The following is a 24921-nucleotide window of genomic DNA, read 5'->3' on the forward strand; positions in this document are numbered from 1 at the left end:
ACAGAAACTGCCTCTCTGGTTAACCCTTATTACATTGTAACAGCTAAGATGAAGCGCCCATCGACATGAGTGACGTTGAGTTGGCCCAGTCACATGACCACCGAGCCACGCCTACCCAGCTGATCATCAGGGCAGAGAACCGGTTGTTAAATTATTTGAATCCCACCACAGCTTACGACCACAATTGTGCCCCAAACCTCCATTGCTAAGCAAGACCGTTGTTAAGTGAATTTTGCCCCATTTTACAACTTTTCTGGCCACAGTTAAATGAATCACTGCAGTTATTAACTTAGTGACATGGTTGTTAAGTGAATCTAGTTTCCCTATTGACTTTGCTTGTCAGAAGGTTGCAAAAGGTGATCACATGACTCTGAGATACTGCAACCGTCATAAATACATGCCAGTTGACAAGCATCCAAATCTTGACCATGTGACCATGGGGATGCTGCAAGGGTCATTAAGTATGAAAAATTTTTGAAAAAAAGTATGAAAAATATACTTTTTTCCAATGCTGGTTTAACTTTGAACAGTCATTAAATGAATGGTTGCAAGTCAAGGATTATCTGTATTAGAGCATCGAAGAGAAGGAAAATAATTTAAATGGCCCCTTCTATCCATGCATATTTTCCACAGTTGCATCTGTGATCTGTAGTAAAAAGAGGAGTCTAACATTTACATGAACATTATTATCTCAAGACACTGTTAGGCACAGGATTCCCTGAAACAGTGGTTCTCAACCTTTATAGTGCTGCGACCCCTTTAATACAATTCCCCATGATGTGGCGACCCCTTTAATACAATTCCCCACAATGTGGCGACCCCAACCATAAAATTATTTTCATTTTGAATTTATCGCCATGTTGAAGCCGTATCGGCTAGCGATCTGAACTGCTTGCGATTGCCTTGAGGACGGAGGCATTAAAGCGGAGACTCCTCCCCATTAAGTTTATTGCGCCTGAAGCCAGATTAGGCTAGCGATTGGGAGTGATTGCAGCTGGCTTGAGAGGGAGACATCAGAGCGAAGATTTCTCTCTTTTTTAATTCATCGCGCCTGAAGCCGAATTTGGCTAGCGATTTGAAGAGCCTGCAACTCGCTTGTGGAGTCAACCATTGGAGCACGATTCTTTGACTCGCATTTCCGATGGTCTTAGGTGGCCCCTGACAAATCGTCATTCGACCCCCAACGGGGTCGCGACCCACAGGTTGAGAACCGCTGCCCTGAAATCCATTTTTGTAGGTCTGAGAGACCCTTTAAACATTGTTTCCATTTTCGGTTCATTTTCCTGCCCATTTTGAAGCAGAGGATACCTGAAAGCTGAAGTTTAAATAATAGAATATGGTCAATGTTGTTCTTAAAATTAGGAAAATAGCCCCATTCGTCCCCAAAGCAGTGTAGGATTTAAAAAATGTCTCCTCTAAGTTCGGACACTTTTGTCAGCATCCCATTAACTTTAGGACCTATCAAAAAATATCAAAGGCAGCTTCAGGCCACTAAAACAGATGTCTCCAACCTTGGCAACTTTAAGACTTGTGGACTTCAACATCCAGAGTTCCTCAGCCAGCTTTGATGGCTGAGGGACTCTGGGAGTTGAAGTCCACAAGTCTTAAAGTTGCCAAGGTTGGAGACCTCTGCACTAAAAGATTACCCACACCTCTCTTTAAAGTTATAAAACTGCAGCAGAACACTGATATTATGGGTTCTGCACATAGATTTTACAACCCAACAAAGTGAGTAATAAATAATTAGAATGTGGAGAACAAAGAAACAGTTGGCCTTGTTCTCTTCACTGTAGTCTTTTTTCATGCTATTAACCAAGGGTGAAATGTAAAATTTGTTACTACCGGTTCTGTGGGCGTGGCTTGGTGGTGGGGGTAATGTGACTGGGTGGGCGTGGCCAACTTTTTTTTTTTTTACTTTTAAAAGTAAAAAAAGCTTTTAAGGGGTTCTGACAATCCCAGCTGAGTTGCCTCATTGTCAGAATCTTTTAAAAGCATTTTTTCTACAACCTCTTTGGCCGAAGAGGTTGTAGAAAAAATGCTTTTAAAGGGTTCTGACGATCCCAGCTGAGCTGCATGATCATCAGAGCCTTTTTTTTTACTTTTAAAAGCATTTTTTCAGCTGAAGAAAAAATGCTTTTAAAAGTAAAAAAAAAAAACCCTCTGATGATTACACAGCTCAGCTGGGCATGATCGGGGGTGGGGGGGCAGCAGGGATTTTTGCTACCGGTTCTCTAAACCACCCTCCACCATCGCTACCAGATCAGGCGATCCAGTCCGAACCGGGAGCATTTCACCCCTCCTATTAACCCTCTGCCAGCACACCTTTCATCCCATCTGGTTTTGTCAGTCTGAGTAGGTGTCTTGTTGCATGTTGAAAAGTTGTGACTCCTTTGGGGCCACAGAGCATTGGGAATTACAGAAAGTATCAGGTTTATTATTTTATTTTATTTTTTATTAAATTTGTGAAAACTCTCACCACAAGGTTGGGAAATGCAAGTCCAAAACTTCTGGAAGTCCTCAGAAGTTTAACAACAATCCTGGAACTCTAGATAGTCCCCATCCAGATTCTAGCAAGAACCTATTTTGATTGGCTTTCAGGTTCATTTTCCACTTTTGCTGGGATCTTTTAACTTAATGGGTGACAAATACATTACGGCAAATGCTTTCATGGATAAATGGTCCATGTCATCAGCTAAGTGTTATGAAAAGGACCATAGTCCAAGAAAATGTGAGTAAGAAATGAAAGAACTCTTACTTTGTATTGCAAAGCAGGGTTTGGGAGATGCAGGCCTATAGAGTGTTCATCCAGCAAAGTTGTATCGTCTAGCTCAGGGGTAGACAACATTTTCATACCTACCGCCCACTTTTGTATCTCTGTTAGTAGTAAAATTTTCTAACCGCCACCGATTCGGGGGGAGATGCGCGAGCTATTCTGGGACAAGGCTCTTTTGTTTGCGGTCGCACTATAGCGCCATTTAGTTTCACTTACATAGTGTGAACTAAACTTATGTGCGGGCGATACAAATAGTATATTTTCAGAAATTTAAATTGTCACAGGGAATTTTATGAAAACCTAATGAAAATGTTTTTAAATAATGTTATGAAATTTTTTTAAAAAGTCAATTAAATAAAAAAAAAGGAAAATGCTTCAGTATCGGACAAAACCTTTACTGTCCAACATGAAAGCTGGAACGCCCACTAGTGGGAGGTAGGGACCAGGTTGACTACCACTGATCTAGCTGGTCGTGTCTGGCCTCAAAAAAATCAAGCAGGTTGAACCTGGTAGTAGCATTCAGTGGAGTTGTAGGAGATGACTAGGTTGAGCCCGAGGGAGGGATCAAATGTGTCATCAGTTATGAGTCCCTATGAGCCCACAAGAGATCTATGTTCAGTTCACCGTGAATTCCTTATCCATCGCCAATTTCCTTTGGCTGTTAGTAGTTCAGATACTTGTAGACAGCTTAAGTTTACAGTAAATCTTGATACCCATTTGAACTGCCTGGATCTCCTGATTTCCCTGGCGCTTGTCAGGAGTTTTTTAATAACTATACAGAAGATATTTTGCTTTGCTTTCTTTTAAGATGTTTTTCAACTTCCAAGTGTAGCTTGCACCCTTGGAATATCCTGGTAGTGTCCTATCCAAGGCTAAACAAGAAGTTGAAAACATCCTGAAGGAAATCAAAGGAAAGCAATGTCCATGTTATTGTCAAGAAGACTTTATATATCTTTCCAAGCTCAGTTCAAGGGAACTTTCATTTTTCAAGCCGCTAATATTGCATTCATTTGTTGGATTTTTCACTTTCATGGCCAAGAGTTACTTTTTTCAGCTGCTGCTGATCTGTTTTACATTTAAACGCACATGCTCATACATTCATACTATTTTTACTATGTTCTGGCCAAGTACAAATTGTGGTGGTGATTTCCCCTCTTTCTAACAAAAATTCTTTTACAGTGAGAATTGGTTTGAATTACATGAAAAACGTGGCAGCTTCCATTCCAATCCTTCTTTGTCTCAGAAAGAATTCTGGATGTTTGAGCTGGAGCTGTTTTATCATGATGACAAATCCCAACAAATTAGTTGAGCCAAGGAAGCAAAAGGGGTCCTTGGTGCTCTCTGAGCTTGCTTGTTTTCTTGCAGATGTTTCATTACCCAAAGCAGGGAAATCATCAGTGCTAGTAAGGAGTGCAGTTTGCTGTCAGTTTATATCCTAGTAGCTTCCCTATCAGTGTCAGAACACATCCACGGACACCCAACTAGCAGTCAGAAAACATGATGAAAATTCTTCACAGCATATAGACCAACGATGGCGAACCTATGGCACGTGTGCCCAAAGCGGCATGTGAAGCCATGTCGCCCGGCATGTGCGGCCTTGCCTGTTTGTCTTCTGGGTTTCTGGCGCACATGCACGCATGATGATCAGCTGTCCTTTATACATGCGGCAGTGCCAAAAACCAGTGTGTGCATGTGCACTGGCCAGCTGATTTTCAGGTGCGCATGTGTGCCAGAACCCGGAAATTCAGCTTTTCTGGAGTGTGATTCATTTGTGTGTGCAAGAGTGCTGAAAACTGGCCAGCGCATGCATGCCGGCCAGCTGATTGTCAGGCATGCTAGAACCTGGAAGTTTGGCTTTTCTGGAGTGCGGTCCTGACGAGCATGTGCGCACATGCGCAACTCAGTGCCAAAAAGGTTTGTTATCACTATATAGACAGATTTAACCATAGTTTCAATAAGGAAAATGTATCCATCCTAGACCAAGCCAAGTCCAACAATGCCAGGGAATTTCTAGAATCTTGGCACTCTGACAGTTCAGCCATCAATAGACACATTAGCAACATCTCTAGGCCAGGCACAAGAGACAATTACTCAACGCAAAGACCCAAGCATCTCTCTACCAGCAATCAGCACCCAAATCAGCATAGATTAACTCAGGGATGAAATCCAGCAGGTTCTGACAGCTTCTGGAGAACCAATAGTGGAAATTTTGAGCATTTCAGAGAACTGGCAAATACAACCTCTGTCTGGCCCCAGAGTGGGTTGGGAATGGAGATTTTGCAATATCCTTCCACTGCCACACCCACCAAGCCATGCCCACAAGCCATACCACACCACGCCCACCAAGCCACACCCACAGAACCGGTAGTAAAAAAATTTGGATTTCACCACTGGATTAACTCCAAGGTTAACATCACACCAACAATCAAGGAAACAATACCCCCAAAACAAGAAACTTCCAAGGAAGCCAACAGCAAATGACTCAACCAAAGAATCTCTGAGACCACTTCCACCAACAGTGGCAGGCAAGCCACTAGAATATAAACTGACAGCAAGCAGCACTCCTTACTAGCACTGACAATATTACCTAGTTTGGGTAATGAAACGTCTGCAAGAATACAAGCAAGCTCAGAGAGCACCAAGGACCCTTCATGTCAATCCTGAGCTACAAATATTCTCCTTTATTAGTACCAAGGAAGCAAAGCAAGGAAAACAGAGGTTAGGCTTTTACTTTTCCACCACAGTCCTAGATCCGTTATGGTGAACCTATGGCACGCGGAGCCATATCTGTGGGCATGCGAGCATTGCCCTAGCTCATGCCTTCTGGCCTTCCAGTCCCACCCGGCCTCCAGAGGGTGCTGTGGCTCCAGCCCCCGAACCTGGCCCCATGCCCGAAAGTGACTCCAAGAGTGAGGGGGAAGGGCCGGTAAGGCTTACCTCAGAAGCACCGATTACTTTGGCCAGATCCAGGCCAGTCGGAGGACGTAATGAGGCTGACATCCCCTGATTCCTCCCTTCCTCAGGCTACGCCTTCAGACGCAGCTGATAATCATACTAATCAAGCCTAGATCGACCTGCGCTTCAGAAGATTAAAGAGGCGGCGTCATCGAAGGGAAGGGTGGGGCAGGAGCCCCACCCCACAGGATATATAAGGAGCTTTGGGACTGCTCTCAGTTCCACGGGAAGCAAATTAGCTGAACCGTGTCGAAGTGAGCTGAAATCTTAATCTGTTTGAACTTTTTGGCAGGCAGCTGCGTTTTCTTGACCAGGACTGATAGGAGCCGTGAACCCACTGGCTGTAGGCCAGCTCGTTACTCCAGAGTGAGGATGGAGACAGAACAGAGAGCCTCTGGGAGGGAAGGCCATTTTTGCCCTCCCCAGGCTCCTAGGGAGAGCAAAAACGGGCCTTCCAGTCCCACCGGAAGTCTGGAAACAGGCCTTTCCAGCCTCCTGAGGGCCTCCAGAGTGGGGTGGGGAAAGCTGTTTTCGCCCTCCCCAGGCTCCAAGGAAGCCTCTGGAGCCTGGGGAGGGCGAAAAACGAGTCTACTGGGCCCACTGTGCCATCACGTGCCAAAAGTGGGGGGAACGCAGGGGGTCCCATGCATGTGTGTGTGCGGGGGCAGGGTGCATTGAATTATGGGTGTGGGTACGCATGCGTGGGACCCCCACGCTCCCTCTGTTTTTGGCACGCAATGGCAAAAAGGTTAGCCTTCACTGTCCTAGATTGTGTCCTTTCTAATGGAGCCTTTGAATCAATGAGCTCAACTCTGCCTGCCAAAAATATCTTGTCCATGCCATGTGTGCGGAACAGAGGCCCTATTTTCTTCCTCGTTTAAAATTGTCAGTGCCGCTTTTCTTTTCCCGCATCAGGGCCAGACATTCATTCCGTGCGACGGGTAATGCTGTGTCTTCTTCTTCCCTTCCTCCCCTCCCCTTTTCTTGAAACGAATGGGATCGAAGCCACTAACCTCTGTCTGGAGATGCATCTGTGCTAAACACCCATGCCACCATCTGGATGATATAAAGTGTTCCTTGCCATGGGTGGAGGAAACCAATTCAAAGAGATCCTTAATTAAGACTTTCTGCTTCTTGGCTGCTGACTTCTCATCCAGGCGTTCTGCCTATTATTTGTCAGCTTATTTTTGTACTTCAGAAGATACAGTTTTAATTATTAGATGTGGGTGCATGCACACGCAAACATGTACATACACAAACACGCACACACACAGTGAGAGAAAGAGAGAGAGAGAGAGTGCTTTGACAAGCATGTGTAATTTGTTCAGTGTTCACATTAAAGACCTATCAATAGGGTATTATAAATATTTATTTGATCTGTAATTTTCCAGTGAATAGATTCTTCAATCAGTTGTCAAAGCAAAATATGCATGGTTGATTACTATGCCAGTGCTATGATGTTGTTATGAAATATGCTTAGAAATCAAACATTTTTTAAAAAATGGTACTTTTAAGAACTCAAGGTCTTGTGCTTTCAAAATAAAAACAACAACAACAGTGAAAGTATGCTTACAGTCTGGAATGGTGCCTGACTAGACCATGGATATTTACAATCATGACTTTGTCTCTTGTGACCTCTGCACACTGTCATTTAGAGCAATTATTAAATAAAAACAGACAAGTTTTTTGTCTAAACCAATGTTTCTCAATCTCAACAATGTTAAGACCTTCAACATCAACTTTCCCAACTAGCAAGCCTATTTTTTTCAAGACAACTTTGAAAAATGGCAAAACGTACTTCTTTTTACCAAGTCTTTGATTATTGGAATGAACCTGATTTTAATGTTTCATTTTGATGTTAATTGCATTGAGTTTCCTGTTATGCTTTATATTTTGTATTTTTTGTTATTTTTAATCAATCTACCAATTCACACCAACTGGACGGTGAAATATGAATTAGAATAGAATTTTTTATTGACCAAGTGTGATTGGACACACAAGGAATTTGTCTTGGTGCATATGCTCTCAGCATACATAAAAGAAAAGATATGTTCATCAAGAATCATAAGGTACAACACTTAATGATAGTCATAGGGTACAAATAAGCAATCAGGAAACCATATCAATATAAATCGTAAGGATACAAGCAATAAAGTTACAGTCATACAATCATAAGTGGAAGGAGATGGGTGGTGGGAACGATGAGAAGATTAATAGTAGTGCAGACTTAGTACATAGTTTGACAGTGTTGAAGGAATTATTTGTTTAGCAGAGTGATGGTCTTCGGGAAGAAACTATTCTTGTGTCTAGTTGTTCTGGTATGCAATGCTTTGTAGCGTTGTTTTGAGGGTAGGAGTTGAAACAGTTTATGTCCAGGATATGAGGGGTCTGTAAATATTTTCACAGCCCTCTTTTTGCCTCATGCAGTATACAGGTCCTCAATAGAAGGCAGGTTGGTAGCAATTGTTTGATTAAATATATAAATACCTTATATCTACCAACAGAAGAGAGTATATGTAGTTCAGAGTTGAACTGTGGGATCCTTGGCGCTCTCTGAATTTGGTGGTTTTCTTGCAGATGTTTCACTACCAAACTAGGTAACATCATCCATGCCAATAGAGAAGTGATGGTGTTACTTAGTTTGATAATGAAACATAGTGAGAAAATAACCAAGTTCGGAGAGCACTAGGGACCCCATAAATAAATCTATTTTTGTGTGTCGGTGACCCACTAAACCACTTCAAAGCATCCCAAAAACCTGTTAACATTTCACAAGATGTCAACAGGGTTATGTGAAATTTTTGCCTAAAATGTTGAACATCTTGCATTGATGCTCACACAATTTGGAAAGTCCCAGTCAGCAGACTCTGGAATTGTACTGGTTTCACCCTGATTGCCATTTTAAAATACTTCAGGAGTCTACACAGATAAACTATTCCTTACCACCAAAGGTGCTTTTTCAAAAAGCAATTGGACTTTCTGGTTTTTCTTTTGAAGATATTTCATTTCACATCTTTAAAAGCGGAAGACACTTCTTGGATGACAAGCAAAACGTCTTCAAAGAAAAAAACGGAAAGTCCAGTTGCCTCTTGAAAAAGCACCTTTGGGACCACCATGACCTAGATACCTGAGAATCTCTAGACATTTAGCTATTCCTTACTACATTTTTAATTCAACAGGGTGGACAATTTCAGAAGGCATGGAGTCAACTCTTATCACATACGCCCTTCACACATGCTTAAGATTTCTACATTTCAGATGGTGATCTGTTTTCCAAAATATACTTTATGAATTCTTAGTTTGTGACATATAGATCAGAGCCTGAAAGTTGTCCAGGTGTCATCTGCCACCAATCAGAGTTTTAAACTCTGGTGGCTTTGTTCCCAGTTCAGAAGTCTTTCTGTTATAGCATTTTAAGTCTATATCAGTTAATAATTTCTGTACTTGCAACTACCAGGTAGGAGCTCTGTGAGTCCACATTTACAAATTTTAAAAAGGAAAAGTTGATTTGTTGTAAAAGTCTCATGGATTGGTTCAATAAACCACTTAATCTATGGATGTATAATTAATTGGCATAAATTTGTGCCAGAGGTGAAATGCTCCCAGTTCGGACTGGATCGGCCGATCCGGTAGCAATGGTGGCGGGTGGTTCGAAGAACCGGTAGCAAAAATCCCTGCACCCCCCACCCATGCCCAATCGCCCGGTCACCCGCTTGCCACTTCTTTTAAAAATGCTTTTAAAAGGTAAAAGTTCTTCTGCGCATGCGCGTAATGGCGGTGGCGTTCTGAGGCTCGTGAAGGCAGTGGCCGGTGTTCCCAGCCGTGATGCCGCTGGGCCGCTTGCTGGGCTGCGTGGACTTCGGCCCCAGGTTGGTCAACATGCTGGCAGTCGAGAGCGAGGTCTTTGGGCCTCGGTGGTCTCTCGGCTGCCGAGAGCGGGGCCGGAGTCCTGGGCAAGCAGCGGATGGTGGCGGCGGCCATTTTGGGGTTGGGGTGGCCGTCCCGGACTGGCTTTGGAGATCCCCGGCCGTGAGCAGAACGCTGGCAGCAGTGTGGTGGGCCGTTCGGGCCGGAGCTTTGGAGGGCCCGAAGATCGGCCGTTTCTCCCCCCCCCAGCTGACTTTTGGGCATGTTTAGCCCCTGCCGCAGTTTCCAGCAGCGGCAAGATTTTGGGCCGCATTTCTACCGACTGGTGAGTCAGCGGATCAGCGGATGGCGGTGGCCATTTCGGGGTGGGGTAACCACCCGGACAGGCCCTGATTCGATCCCTGGCCGCGCACAATGTCAGCGGCAGTGTGGTGGGCCGTGCGGGCTTGAGTTCTTGAGGGCCCGAAGATCGGCCATTCCCCCCCCCCAGCTGACTCTTGGTTAGGCCTAGCCTGCGCCGTAACGTCTATCAACGGCTTAGGCTTTTTTCATCACCGGCACATTGGCGGCATGCTCAGGATTTCCATCTGCGGCAGGCTGGATCATGAACTTAACACAGATCCAGCGTGATTAATGGCGGCCATAGGAACGGCGGCGGCAGTGACAACATTAGCGGCAATGGTATTAGTACGTGTGGCTTTCCATCTGACCACCGAACTGCACGAGCCCCTTCCCCAGGACGGAGTGAGCCGGGACTCGAGGGACATTATGTCATCTTAGTGGTCGGCAACCGAGGAGGATATTATTGTACCAACTTTTAGGAGGGAGGCCATTAGATTTGGCCAGACCTCTGGTCCCCTTGGCTGTTTCCTGGATCATCTGGACTTGGGCCGGTTTTGTTCCCCGGATTTCAATGGATTGTGGGTTTGGCATCTTAGCCTCCCTTTCTCCGTCTGTGATGAGGATAGGGACGAAGTGGACAAGTCTGTGGGCCTAGAACTTGCTTAACATCTATGCCGGCTCGGTATGTACACTTTCTGCTGTCTTGAATTTGATATTCTCATGAGATATTCATCCACCGACCTATTACAACTGCGAGGTTCCCCGCCTCGCAGGAATGGCCCTCTAGGCTATCGAGAGCCTACCTTAACGAAGGGTCTTGGGACCCAGAGAGGTGGCATGCGGCCAAGAAGAATTTTTGGGGATTTTTAAATAGGTTTTTAAAAAGGGGTCTTTTAAGGGGAGGGAGGGATACAACGGGTGGGGGGATTAACCCGTCGGGGAGGGATCCAGCCTCTGTGCTTGTTCGTGGCACTTCCACATCTGGTTTGAAGGCAGGGGGGGAGGGTTTTGTTCCAGGACTAGAGTGTTGTTCAATCTGTACGGTAAGTGGGAGAGGCAGATATGGCGGGGGGGGGGCATATCGAGAGTTGGGAGCACGTGCTCGATGTCTGAAAGCGATCACGTGCTCCGGCCCCTCAGTCCCTACCCGTTCCTCGGGCGGCCATGATCCTCAGAGCTTGGATCTTCGGTTGATGTTATGTAATGCCCGGTCCGTGGTCAATAAAGCTCCCCTGATTTGCGATCTTATTCAGGGGGAGTCAGCGGACCTTATGGGCATTACGGAGACCTGGTTGGGTCCAGAGGGGGGGGTCCCCCTTGTTGAGCTGTGCCCTCCAGGTTTCCGAGCATTTCATCAGCCGAGGGCCCAAGGTAGGGGTGGGGGGGTGGCGGTTGTTATTAAGGAAGATCTAGAGCCGAGGCCACTGTTCCTCAGATTGCCGGCTGTGAATCCCTCTATGTGAGGTGGGGCCATAGGAATCAGTTGGGCTTGTTGATCGCGTACCTGGCTCCTTGCTGCGTGACCACAGCCCTGCCTGAGCTGTTGGAGGTACTAGCCGCTGTGGCGGTTGAGACCCCCAGACTTATAGGCATGGGGGGTTTCAGCCCGGCATCAGCTGGCTTGGTATCGGCAGCAGCACGGGAGTTCAAACTTCCATGACGGCCTTGGACCTGATTCGAGTAAATGATGGCCCTCGCACATGGGGAGGCACGCTGGATCTGATTTATATCTCTGGACAGTGGTTAAATGATCTGGAATTAGATGATTTAGTAACAGAACCGATGTCATGGTCCGATCATTTCTCCTTCGCCTAGACTTCGAACCGCCACTCACCATCGCGGGAGGCGGAACCTATCGTTGGTTCCGTCCCAGGCGCCTGATGGACCCGAGAGGTTCCTGGCGGAGCTTGGGCCATTCCTGAGGATCTGGCCCACGGCACGACTGAGGAACTAGTCGTGGCCTGGGAACAGGCGCAGCTGGGGCCTTGGACCGTGTCGTGCCTTTGCGGCCTCTGACCCGGCGCAGATCTCGTCCGGCCCCTTGGTTCTCCGAGGGGCTGAGGGAGATGAAAGCGCGGAGAAGGCGCCTAGAGAGCACCTGGAGGTCCAGTCGTTCGAAGCTGATCGGACACTAGTTGGGTCCTATTCTAGGACCTACCTAGTGGCAATGAGGAGGCGAGGCTTCCTCGCCTCCACCCTCATTGCGTCGGCAGATAACCGCCCGGCCGCCCTGTTTGGGTGACCGCTCCTCCTTCATCAGGAGGTGCGGGATGACCCTTGCAGGGGCGTGCCGAGGAGTTTAGTGGTTATCTATACGATAAAATCGCTCAGCTCCGGGATGGTCTGGACCGACATTGGGATGATCAAGCGAGGAGAGGAGGCACGTCTTGTCGAGTCTGTTTGGGATGAGTTTGACGCTGTGGCTCCCGAGGACGTGGACAGGTTGTTGGGGAGGCTTCACGCCACTACATGTTTACTGGACCCGTGTCCTTCCTGGCTGGTACTGGCCACTCAGGAGGTGACACGAGGCTGGCTCCAGAGGATTATCAACGCTTCTTTGTTGGAAGGGGTTTTCCCTGCCGCCTTGAAAGAGGCGGTGGTGAGACCACTCCTCAAGAAGCCCTCCCTGGACCCAACCATTTTGGGTAATTATCGTCCAGTCTCCAGAGTGCTGTGACGCGACAGCTACCCCAATACCTGGATGAAGCCATCTATCTAGACCCGTTCCAGTCCGGCTTCCGACCCGGATACAGCACGGAGACAGCTTTGGTCGCATTGGTGGATGATCTCTGGAGGGCCAGGGACAGGGGTTATTCCTCTGCCCTGGTCCTATTAGACCTCTCAGCGGCTTTTGATACCATCGACCATGGTATCTTGCTGCGCTGGTTGGGGGGATTGGGAGTGGGAGGCACCGTGTATCGGTGGTTCTCCTCCTATCTCTCCGACCGGTCGCAGACAGTGTTGACAGGGGGGCAGAGGTCGACTGTGTGGTGCCTCACTTGTGGGGTGCCGCGGGGTCGATCCTCTCGCCTTCTGTTCAACATCTATATGAAGCCGTTGGGTGAGATCATCAGTGGCTTTGGGGTGAGATACCAGCTGTACGCTGATGACACCCAGCTGTACTTTTCCACCCCGGGCCACCCCAATGAAGTTGTTGAAGTGCTGTCCCGGTGTTTGGAAGCCGTACGGGTCTGGATGGGGAGAAACAGGCTCAAGCTTAATCCCTCCAAGACGGAGTGGCTGTGGATGCCGGCATCCCGATTCAGTCAGCTGCAGCCGCAGCTGACTGTTGGAGGCGAGTTATTGGCCCCAAAGGATAGGGTGCGCAACTTAGGTGTCCTCCTGGATGAACGGCTGTCGTTTGAAGATCATTTGACGGCCGTCTCCAGGAGGGCCTTCCACCAGGTTCGCCTGGTTCGGCAGTTGCGCCCCTTCCTTGATCGGGATGCCTTGTGCACAGTCACTCATGCGCTCGTTACCTCTCGCTTGGATTATTGTAATGCTCTCTACATGGGGCTCCCCTTGAGGTGCACTCGGAGGCTTCAGTTAGTCCAGAATGCAGCTGCGCGGGTGATAGAGGGAGCTTCGCGTAGCTCCCGTGTAACACCGCTCCTGCGCAGACTGCACTGGCTACCTGTGGCCTTTCGGGTGCACTTTAAGGTTTTGGTTATGACCTTTAAAGCGCTCCATGGCTTAGGGCCTGGGTACTTACGGGACCGCCTGCTATTACCACATGCCTCCCACCGACCCGTACGCTCTCACAGAGAGGGACTTCTCAGGGTGCCGTCCGCCAAGCAATGTCGGCTGGCGGCCCCAGGAAGGTCCTTCTCTGTGGGGCTCCCACTCTGGAACGAGCTTCCCCGGGTTTCGCCAAATACCTGACCTTGGACCTTTCGCGAACTGAAGACATATCTTTTCATTCGCGGGGCTGGCTTAAATTTTATCGATTTTAAATTTTCTACTAATTTTAAATGGGGTTTTAGTTTTTATATATTTTAAAGTTTTAGGCCAATTATAATAAGTTTTTTAATTTGCATTTTAAATTGTATATTGTATTGTCTGTTTTTACTTTTGCCTGTACTTTTGCCTGAGTCCTTCGGGAGAAAGGCGGTATAAAAATCAAATAAATAATAATAAAAATAATAGTAATAATAATAATAATAATAATAATAATAATAATAATAATAATAATAATAATAATAATAATAATAATAATAATAATAATAATAATAATAATAATAATAATAATAATAATAATAATAATAATAATAATAATAATAATAATAATAATAATAATAATAATAATAATAATAATAATAATAATAATAATAATAATAATAATAATAATAATAATAATAATAATAATAATAATAATAATAATAATAATAATAATAATAATAATAATAATAATAATAATAATAATAATAATAATAATAATAATAATAATAATAATAATAATAATAATAATAATAATAATAATAATAATAATAATAATAATAATAATAATAATAATAATAATAATAATAATAATAATAATAATAATAATAATAATAATAATAATAATAATAATAATAATAATAATAATAATAATAATAATAATAATAATAATAATAATAATAATAATAATAATAATAATAATAATAATAATAATAATAATAATAATAATAATAATAATAATAATAATAATAATAATAATAATAATAATAATAATAATAATAATAATAATAATAATAATAATAATAATAATAATAATAATAATAATAATAATAATAATAATAATAATAATAATAATAATAATAATAATAATAATAATAATAATAATAATAATAATAATAATAATAATAATAATAATAATAATAATAATAATAATAATAATAATAATAATAATAATAATAATAATAATAATAATAATAATAATAATAATAATAATAATAATAATAATAATAATAATAATAATAATAATAATAATAATAATAATAATAATAATAATAATAATAATAATAATAATAATAATAATAATAATAATAATAATAATAATAATAATAATAATAATAATAATAATAATAATAATAATAATAATAATAATAATAATAATAATAATAATAATAATAATAATAATAATAATAATAATAATAATAATAATAATAATAATAATAATAATAATAATAATAATAATAATAATAATAATAATAATAATAATAATAATAATAATAATAATAATAATAATAATAATAATAATAATAATAATAATAATAATAATAATAATAATAATAATAATAATAATAATAATAATAATAATAATAATAATAATAATAATAATAATAATAATAATAATAATAATAATAATAATAATAATAATAATAATAATAATAATAATAATAATAATAATAATAATAATAATAATAATAATAATAATAATAATAATAATAATAATAATAATAATAATAATAATAATAATAATAATAATAATAATAATAATAATAATAATAATAATAATAATAATAATAATAATAATAATAATAATAATAATAATAATAATAATAATAATAATAATAATAATAATAATAATAATAATAATAATAATAATAATAATAATAATAATAATAATAATAATAATAATAATAATAATAATAATAATAATAATAATAATAATAATAATAATAATAATAATAATAATAATAATAATAATAATAATAATAATAATAATAATAATAATAATAATAATAATAATAATAATAATAATAATAATAATAATAATAATAATAATAATAATAATAATAATAATAATAATAATAATAATAATAATAATAATAATAATAATAATAATAATAATAATAATAATAATAATAATAATAATAATAATAATAATAATAATAATAATAATAATAATAATAATAATAATAATAATAATAATAATAATAATAATAATAATAATAATAATAATAATAATAATAATAATAATAATAATAATAATAATAATAATAATAATAATAATAATAATAATAATAATAATAATAATTTTAAGTCTGGGTCCAGCCCTCCAACCACAGCCCGTGAGAAGGACTTCTTGTCGATGCTGTGTAAAAATCAATTGAGTCCTGTCAGTCCCCATCAGAATTATGGTGCCTCTTCAGCCAGCAGCAGCAATTCCGGTTCATACAAGGGAAATGATAACAGCCCGACTTTTAGGCAAGTGAACTCCTCTATAATATTTATCTCCTCCTTGCTGTCCTACCACTTCCCAAATCTTTAAACTCTTTCATCTCTAGCTGCCACTGGAGTTTCTCCAGGGCACATAATTTCAAGCCCATGAAATCTCTTGATCTTTGAGTTGCTTTGTTTTGAGCATTTGAACAAGCTCTTCTATGGTTTTTTTCCTCCTCCCGGAGAGGAAGGAATCTTTCGAAAGGTCACATTCCTAACTTAATGTCTGTATTAACTATTTTTCTTTCCTTTTGAACCCATCTCCCGTTTTGGTGGAATCCAGTGTATCTCGTCCTGAAAATATCTCAGACTTGCTTGTGGATTTGACACCCACAGATCCAAATTCTGCTATTCTCTTATCTCCATTGAAACCCATGCCCAGGGCCATGGATTCTCGCTATTACGAAAACCGAGTCATGAAGGAACTGGATTTCATAGACTATCACACCACAACCCTTGGGAATGTGACAAAGATGTCTGAGGGGAACATTGTCAAAAGGTATTGGAGCAGCAACTTCCTCATAGATCTGTTGGCCATTGGTGCCCCCATTGTGCCAACAATCATGTGGATGTTTAGTACTAGGCGGGGAGGAACAATTCCAATCTTCACTTTCGGAGCATTGTTTCGTGGCTGCTGCCTGCTGGCCTTGAATTCTCTTCGTCAAGAACCGGTTATTCTTCAACGTTAGATATCACTGTCTTGAATGGTGTGCCAAGAAATTGTATTCTGGTGGATATTATAGTGAGGCCATTTAAAAAAAAAAAAAAGTGGTGTGCATCATGGTGAATCTGCCTGTTTTGCTCCTAAATGTTTGATTTGCACTATATTTAATTGAGAACATATTCAAGGCACAAGATGTTTGTCCAATCAACCCATCTCCCGTTTTGGTGGAATCCAGTGTATCTCGTCCTGAAAATATCTCAGACTTGCTTGTGGATTTGACACCCACAGATCCAAATTCTGCTATTCTCTTATCTCCATTGAAACCCATGCCCAGGGCCATGGATTCTCGCTATTACGAAAACCGAGTCATGAAGGAACTGGATTTCATAGACTATCACACCACAACCCTTGGGAATGTGACAAAGATGTCTGAGGGGAACATTGTCAAAAGGTATTGGAGCAGCAACTTCCTCATAGATCTGTTGGCCATTGGTGCCCCCATTGTGCCAACAATCATGTGGATGTTTAGTACTAGGCGGAGGAACAATTCCAATCTTCACTTCGGAGCATTGTTTCGTGGCTGCTGCCTGCTGGCCTTGAATTCTCTTCGTCAAGAACCGGTTATTCTTCAACGTTAGATATCACTGTCTTGAATGGTGTGCCAAGAAATTGTATTCTGGTGGATATTATAGTGAGGCCATTTAAAAAAAAAAAGTGGTGTGCATCATGGTGAATCTGCCTGTTTTGCTCCTAAATGTTTGATTTGCACTATATTTAATTGAGAACATATTCAAGGCACAAGATGTTTGTCCAATCAACCCATCTCCCGTTTTGGTGGAATCCAGTGTATCTCGTCCTGAAAATATCTCAGACTTGCTTGTGGATTTGACACCCACAGATCCAAATTCTGCTATTCTCTTATCTCCATTGAAACCCATGCCCAGGGCCATGGATTCTCGCTATTACGAAAACCGAGTCATGAAGGAACTGGATTTCATAGACTATCACACCACAACCCTTGGGAATGTGACAAAGATGTCTGAGGGGAACATTGTCAAAAGGTATTGGAGCAGCAACTTCCTCATAGATCTGTTGGCCATTGGTGCCCCCATTGTGCCAACAATCATGTGGATGTTTAGTACTAGGCGGGGAGGAACAATTCCAATCTTCACTTTCGGAGCATTGTTTCGTGGCTGCTGCCTGCTGGCCTTGAATTCTCTTCGTCAAGAACCGGTTATTCTTCAACGTTAGATATCACTGTCTTGAATGGTGTGCCAAGAAATTGTATTCTGGTGGATATTATAGTGAGGCCATTTAAAAAAAAAAAAGTGGTGTGCATCATGGTGAATCTGCCTGTTTTGCTCCTAAATGTTTGATTTGCACTATATTTAATTGAGAACATATTCAAGGCACAAGATGTTTGTCCAATCAACCCATCTCCCGTTTTGGTGGAATCCAGTGTATCTCGTCCTGAAAATATCTCAGACTTGCTTGTGGATTTGACACCCACAGATCCAAATTCTGCTATTCTCTTATCTCCATTGAAACCCATGCCCAGGGCCATGGATTCTCGCTATTACGAAAACCGAGTCATGAAGGAACTGGATTTCATAGACTATCACACCACAACCCTTGGGAATGTGACAAAGATGTCTGAGGGGAACATTGTCAAAAGGTATTGGAGCAGCAACTTCCTCATAGATCTGTTGGCCATTGGTGCCCCCATTGTGCCAACAATCATGTGGATGTTTAGTACTAGGCGGGGAGGAACAATTCCAATCTTCACTTTCGGAGCATTGTTTCGTGGCTGCTGCCTGCTGGCCTTGAATTCTCTTCGTCAAGAACCGGTTATTCTTCAACGTTAGATATCACTGTCTTGAATGGTGTGCCAAGAGATTGTATTCTGGTGGATATTATAGTGAGGCCATTTAAAAAAAAAAAAAAAGTGGTGTGCATCATGGTGAATCTGCCTGTTTTGCTCCTAAATGTTTGATTTGCACTATATTTAATTGAGAACATGTTCGTTGTTTGAAATTGAAGGCAAACTATTGATGGCATGGAGACATGTTTCCATTAAGTGTATACACAAGTGCATTTATAGCGCATGATCAGCACTTTCCATCCTGTGGTCGGATGTATGGATTGTGATACCAAATGTGTTCTGATGTGAGGGTCAGGTTCATTCTTTCAAAGGCAGCATATATAGTCCCAGCATGTGTTGTCTATGCTTCTAAATGGCACAATTGTGATGCAGTCACGCTCGCATTCCATTCATCTTGTGTACCCAGGGATCATAACCAAATCTGCCCCCCTCCCCCCACAAACCAGTGTATTCATGTAGATGGGTGGGAATCTTGAATTGTGTTATTTTGTTTATGAATATGGCTGTGAATATATTTTACTGAGATTTGTCTGAAGTCTTAAATGAAGTCTTACTGGAAGTGTAATGTTAATCTATGAAGGAATATTTTAAATGTGTGATGTAATAACTTATTTTTCCTCTTGTTTAATAATCTTTTCAAGAAAGCAAAGACCCTTTGAATCACATGTTGTAAATAAAGCATGCTGAAACTGAAGTGGTGTGTTTGTGATAGCTACTTATGGCACAATTCAAGAGATTTTATGCTGTTATCCACATAGAAGCTTTTAGAGCAGGGGTCTCCAAACTTGGCAACTTTAAGACTTGTGGACTTCAACTCCCAGAATTCCTCAGCCAGCTTTTAAAAGCAGAAAAGTTCACATTTTGGCAAATAAAATAATGGTTATGATTGCATTTTCATTTCCATTTTCAATGGCCTTTTCAAACTACATTTTCTATCAAGTATTCTAAAATGTGATGGTCACTTATTTTATGTGCACCAACCATACTGTAAGAACAACTCTTAAGGGTGAGAAGCTCTTAAGGCATCCCAATGTTAGATCATCATTGTTATATTTCCTGCTCCGCCATTGGGTGGGGGGTGGTTTGGTTTTGCAAGAACACAAATGTATACCCCAGGCCTATTCACCTTTTTCAGTTTTTTGAATTTTGGTTCTCCCATTGCTACTGGTATTATATTTGTATACTTCAATAAACCAGTTTTGAGCCATTTAGCTATTTTTGCATCTGTCTGGCACGGCATACCCAAGGATGGGCATTAAGGCAATCAGGTTGGAGAAAGCTAGTTTAGGAATCAATGACCTGAACTAGAGACTAAACTAAACCATATGAAGAACGGCTGCAGGTTTTGGGTCTGGCTAGTCTAAGGAAAAGAAGGACCAGGGGTGAATAATAGCAGTATTCCAGTATTTGAGGGGCTGCCACAAAGAAGAGGGGGGCAAATTATTCTCCGAAGCACCAGAGGGCAAGACAAGAAATAATGGTTGAAAATTTATCAGAGAGAAGCAACCTGGACAATTAACCAGTCGAACAGCTGGCCTTCAGAAATTGTGGAGTGTCCATCACTACAGGTTTTTAAGAGACTGGATAGTCACTTGTTTGAGATGGTTCAGGTTCCCCTGCTTGAGCAGGGGGCTGGACTAGAAGACCTCCAAGGTCCCTTCCAACTCTTCTCTATTCTCTTCTTCTATTCTACTCTACTCTACTCTACTCTACTCTACTTTACTCTACTCTACTCTACTCTACTCTAAATCCTTGAGGAGATCCAGTCAATTGCTTTCAAAATATAAGAGGGCAGAAGTACATGTATGCGGAACAGAAGGCATCTCTTTTCACCACATTGCCACTAAGTGGAATATGTATAGGTCAAATAAGTCAAGATGGTGCCCGCAATTGTAATCAGAAGCCCACTGTTTAACGTGCATATATTTTACAGCCAATGCATGTAAAAAGGGCAGGGCTTTTTATCACACAGTTGGGATTCTGATTTTTGGCCCCATTTCTTGTCTTTAAAGAATACAGCAAGAAAAGGTTTGATGAATCTTCAAATGCCACATCATGGGCAGAAAACCTTTAGGAAACAAAGTCTGCATTTTCTTGAACAGTGGTAAGCCATGGGATACCAGCCATGGGATAGAGATTTAAAGACACTTTCTTTGTCCCAAATATCCTCAAAAGTGTCTAATTTCTCTTGCTTCAGTACCTCTGCCCACTGCTTCTCAGGATAAGAAATTCAAAGCAATATTATCGTTAAGAAATTATCTCTCAGACCAGATTGAGATTGCATATGAGCAATACCTAGCATATTCTTTGCATAAGCAACTCGGTGCATATATATCGGTGCATATATATATATATCGGTGCATATATATCGGTGCAATACCTAGCATATTCTTTGCATAAGCAACTCGGTGCATATATATTCTGAGGTTTTTGCGGGTGTTTGTGGAGAAAACCCGAATAACCAAAGACCTACACACACACACACACACACACACACACACACACACACACACACATATGTCTAGACTCAAACCTGGGTGTTCTGGACAGTAGGGGCTGTGGTGGAGAATAGGCAAAACAAAGTCATTTTGTCTGGGACAGAGTTGTAGACCTTGGCAGTGGCCATGGTAGCTGATAACAGGATGAGGACAGAGGAAAGGAAGATGCCAGGGAGCTCAAGGGCAAGCAAGCAGAAATTCAGGCTGGCCAGAAGATAGGGAGAAGGGGTGACAGATGCCAAACTAACCTTAGTTGCCCCATTAAATCAACTCAATTTCATTCTTGGGTTTCCTTTCAGCTGAAACTACAGCCGAAACATGAGTTTTGTAGAAGTCGCAGAATGAAATGGTTTGTTTCAAGTTCAAAACATCTTTTATATTTTATTCTCTTCTCCCTCTCCCCCCAAGCAGTAAACTTTTTTTTACTCTCCTTCCTCCAGAAGGAGCAGGTGGCTAGAACAACATTGCAGGAAAGTTGATTAATGGCATCACCAGTTGTTAATGAGTGATATTATTACAAGCCATTGAAATATATATTTCACTCTCCTCTGTACATAGTCTTCATTTCAATTTGGATAATCAGCAGGTCTCTTTATTGATATAAGTTCTTCAAATCTGCTTTTCAAGCAATAGTCTGAATCTATTATGTTGCCAATATTCTGCGTTCTTACTGACAGTATTAACTATTTCCTCTTGGAAATTGTTTTTTATTGGATCCCATTGAAACTGAGAAAAAGAAACTTAAATCCCATTACTTTCAATGATATTCAGTGATATCTAGGTTTATTCCCTGAATAATATCCATTTTTTGAGCTTTATTCAAATAACTGCAGCAATTAACTAATATAATCTTACATTCTATTATTTAGATTCCCCCACTTTAGAGGCTATTAAAGATTCAGATCAATGTGCCTAATCTCCCAAATAACTGAATACTACAAAAGATAAGTACATAGTAAGCGACAGCTTGCTTATCCAACTCCTTTTGAGAAGTCCACACTAGGAGTAAAAAAAAAAAAATCACATACAAACTGGTACTCCTAATCCTTTGACATTGCATGAACTTCAACTGGAAAACTTTTTAATACAGAAAACTTACTTCCATTATGAGAGACTAGCTGGATCCCTGTGCTTCGCTACGAAACTATGTGATCGGGCTTGATAAATTGACACTTACAGCTTGAATCCTCCCCTTTCTCCCTCAGCCTTGCCCCACAGAAACGTCTCCTATCCTATCCCCTTCCCTCCTTGAGGCTTGCCCCACAGAAGCTTCTCCCCATCTCTCCCTCAGCCTTACCCCACAGAAACGTCTCCTATCCTATCCCCTTCTCTCCCTCAGGCTTTCTAGCCCCTTCTCTCCCTCAGGCTTGCCCCACAGAAGCCTGTCCTATGCTATCCCATTCTCTCCAGAGTTATTTTCAAGTTGGGAGGGGCAATAGAAGGTCTAACTAATTAGCATCAGAGCGTGTTATAATAATATAGGAAATACTAAGGCTCTGATGGTCATTTCGAAAAATCTTTTCTTAGTGAGCACCTAGAAGCCAAGAGGAACATATGTGGCAAATGTCAAGTTTGTAGGCTTTACAGTTCGGGAGATTTCGTGATTAATGCATGAGTAGTTTTTGCTTTTATATATAGAGATTTAGAGAACCCTTATTTTTGCTTTTATGACTGGTGGATGAGAAAGGAGGCTTAGAGACTTAAGAATCTTCTATGATTAAGAGACTTAATCATGGAAGATTTCTGAACAAGCTAAGAAAACAGGATTCTTACAAAATTTTCAAGCTTTGATTTTGACAAGTACCTAAGAACTGGGTCAGCTTACTATATTAAGACTAGAATAATTCATTCCAGGCAACAATAAACAAATGCTCATTTTTCTCTTTAGCGAATCTTACCTCACATTGATTGATGGCAACTTATATTTATTTTCAGAATTAAGGATGCTTGGCCTAGAAGCAATAACCCTTAAGTGACCAAGAAATACGTTTATGTATACCTTGTGCTACTTCCTATTTGCCTCCAATATTTTTATTTATTTAAATAAGTTTATACGGTCATTTATCTGAAACAACTCTGGGCAGCTCACAACAGAACCATAAAAAAAAACCATAAAAGAGTAAAAAGATCAGACAAAAATAAAAACTTTAATTATCTCCTTAAGATGCTCCTTAGTAAGCTACAATGATCCTTGTTTCATTCCTTTCTTTCCTATCCTGAGTAAAAAGCCAGGTCTTGATGGCCTTCCCAAAAGCTAAAATGGGGAGGGGGTTGTTGAATTGTTGGGAGGAGGGCATTCCCAGGGTTAGGGACAGCCTTGGTAAAGGCACCCTTCTGAGGCCCTATTAAGTGGAAAGATTTCAGGGAAAGGCTCTAGAGCAGGAATGTCAAACTCGCATCCTCACGTTGTCGTTACGTGATGTATCACATCTTTTCCCTCCTTCTCTAAACCAGGGGTGGGGGTGGTCAACGTGTGACATATCCAGCCCGCGAGCTGCAAATTTGACACCCCTGAGCTAGAGTGCGCCTATTGTATCTTATCTAGTGGACATGCAGATATTCTTAGATAGAAGTGGTTCTGCAAATAACCAGGTCTCCTGCCAGGTAGGGCTTTTAAGATAACCAGCCCATCAAATTGGAACCAGAGAGAAACTGAGAGCAAGTGCAGGTCATAGAGGTATAGGCAAACCTATTAACACCTAATACTGTGCACACCACTGAATTCTGATGCAACTGACCACGTCAAGAGTGATCATGAGCAAGGACTCTCAGTCCAGGAAAGGATACAATTGGGGCACAAGATGGATCTGTGCAAAGCCCACCCCCCAGTCACGTCTGCCATTTGCTCATCAACCAGAAGCTGAGTCTAGGAGGGCATGCAAATTGTTCAACAGCTTGGTCCAGGGGAGTGCAACCTGGTTCAAGTGAAATATTAATATTGCATTATAAAGCCTTAGTTTTATAATGTTTTGGTCCCCACCTTGCAAAAAAAGATGTTGAAACTTTGGAAAAAGTGCAAAGAAGAGCGACTATGATTAAACAGTTGCAGGAACTGGTTATGGCAAGTTTAGAGAAAAGAAGTACTAGGTATGACATGATAGCAGCATTCCAGTATTTGAGGGAATGCCACAAAGAAGGGATCAAATTATCTTCCAAAGCACCAGAAGGCAAGACAAGAAACAATGGATGGAAACTAATCAAGGAGAAAAGCAATCTGGAATGAAGGAGAAACTTCCTAACAGCGAGGACAATTAACCAGTGGAACAGCTTGCCTTCAGAAGTCGTAGGGGCTTCGTCACTGCAGGTTTTTAAGAAAAGACTGAATAGCCACTTATCTGAAATGGTATAGGGTCTCCTATTTGAGAATGGGGGTGGACTAGAAGACCTCCAAGGTCCCTTCCAGCTTCTATTGATTGATTGAAGTCACCATCGTTAAGGGGTCGAAAACCTAAAGCCACTCCATTTTGTGACAGTTGCGCCCATGCAGACTGTTACAGCCTCCAGGGACTTGGACAGGACCATAACAGCATTACTTGCCTGGCCCAGGGAAGAAATGTATAACTGGGTATTCTCAGCATACTGATGACACCAGATCTCATGTTGTCAGATGACCTCATGCAGTAGTTTCATTTTGAAGTTAAAGAGTAGAGGGAAAATACCGAAGCCCTGACGCTCCCCACATGCTAGGGCATGAACTCTTCTTGTCCAACTGGAACCAGAAAGAGACAAAGGAGGG

General features: G+C 41.3%; 1 protein-coding gene across 1 annotated transcript in view; it reads left to right on the forward strand.

Moving 5' to 3' along the window:
• SYBU (syntabulin) overlaps positions 1 to 19381 on the forward strand; it is a 65956-nt gene extending 46575 nt beyond the window's left edge. Inside the window, exons 5-9 of the mRNA XM_058175014.1 lie at positions 15963 to 16189; positions 16425 to 16640; positions 17041 to 17256; positions 17651 to 17918; positions 18203 to 19381. Coding sequence (XP_058030997.1) covers positions 15963 to 16189; positions 16425 to 16640; positions 17041 to 17256; positions 17651 to 17918; positions 18203 to 18670 — 1395 coding nt within the window. The 3' untranslated portion in view covers positions 18671 to 19381. The remainder of the gene's footprint in view (positions 1 to 15962; positions 16190 to 16424; positions 16641 to 17040; positions 17257 to 17650; positions 17919 to 18202) is intronic.
• Positions 19382 to 24921: the final 5540 nt, after the last annotated feature.

The sequence above is a fragment of the Ahaetulla prasina genome, chromosome 3 (genome assembly GCF_028640845.1).
Source record: "Ahaetulla prasina isolate Xishuangbanna chromosome 3, ASM2864084v1, whole genome shotgun sequence".
Lineage (NCBI taxonomy): Eukaryota > Metazoa > Chordata > Lepidosauria > Squamata > Colubridae > Ahaetulla > Ahaetulla prasina.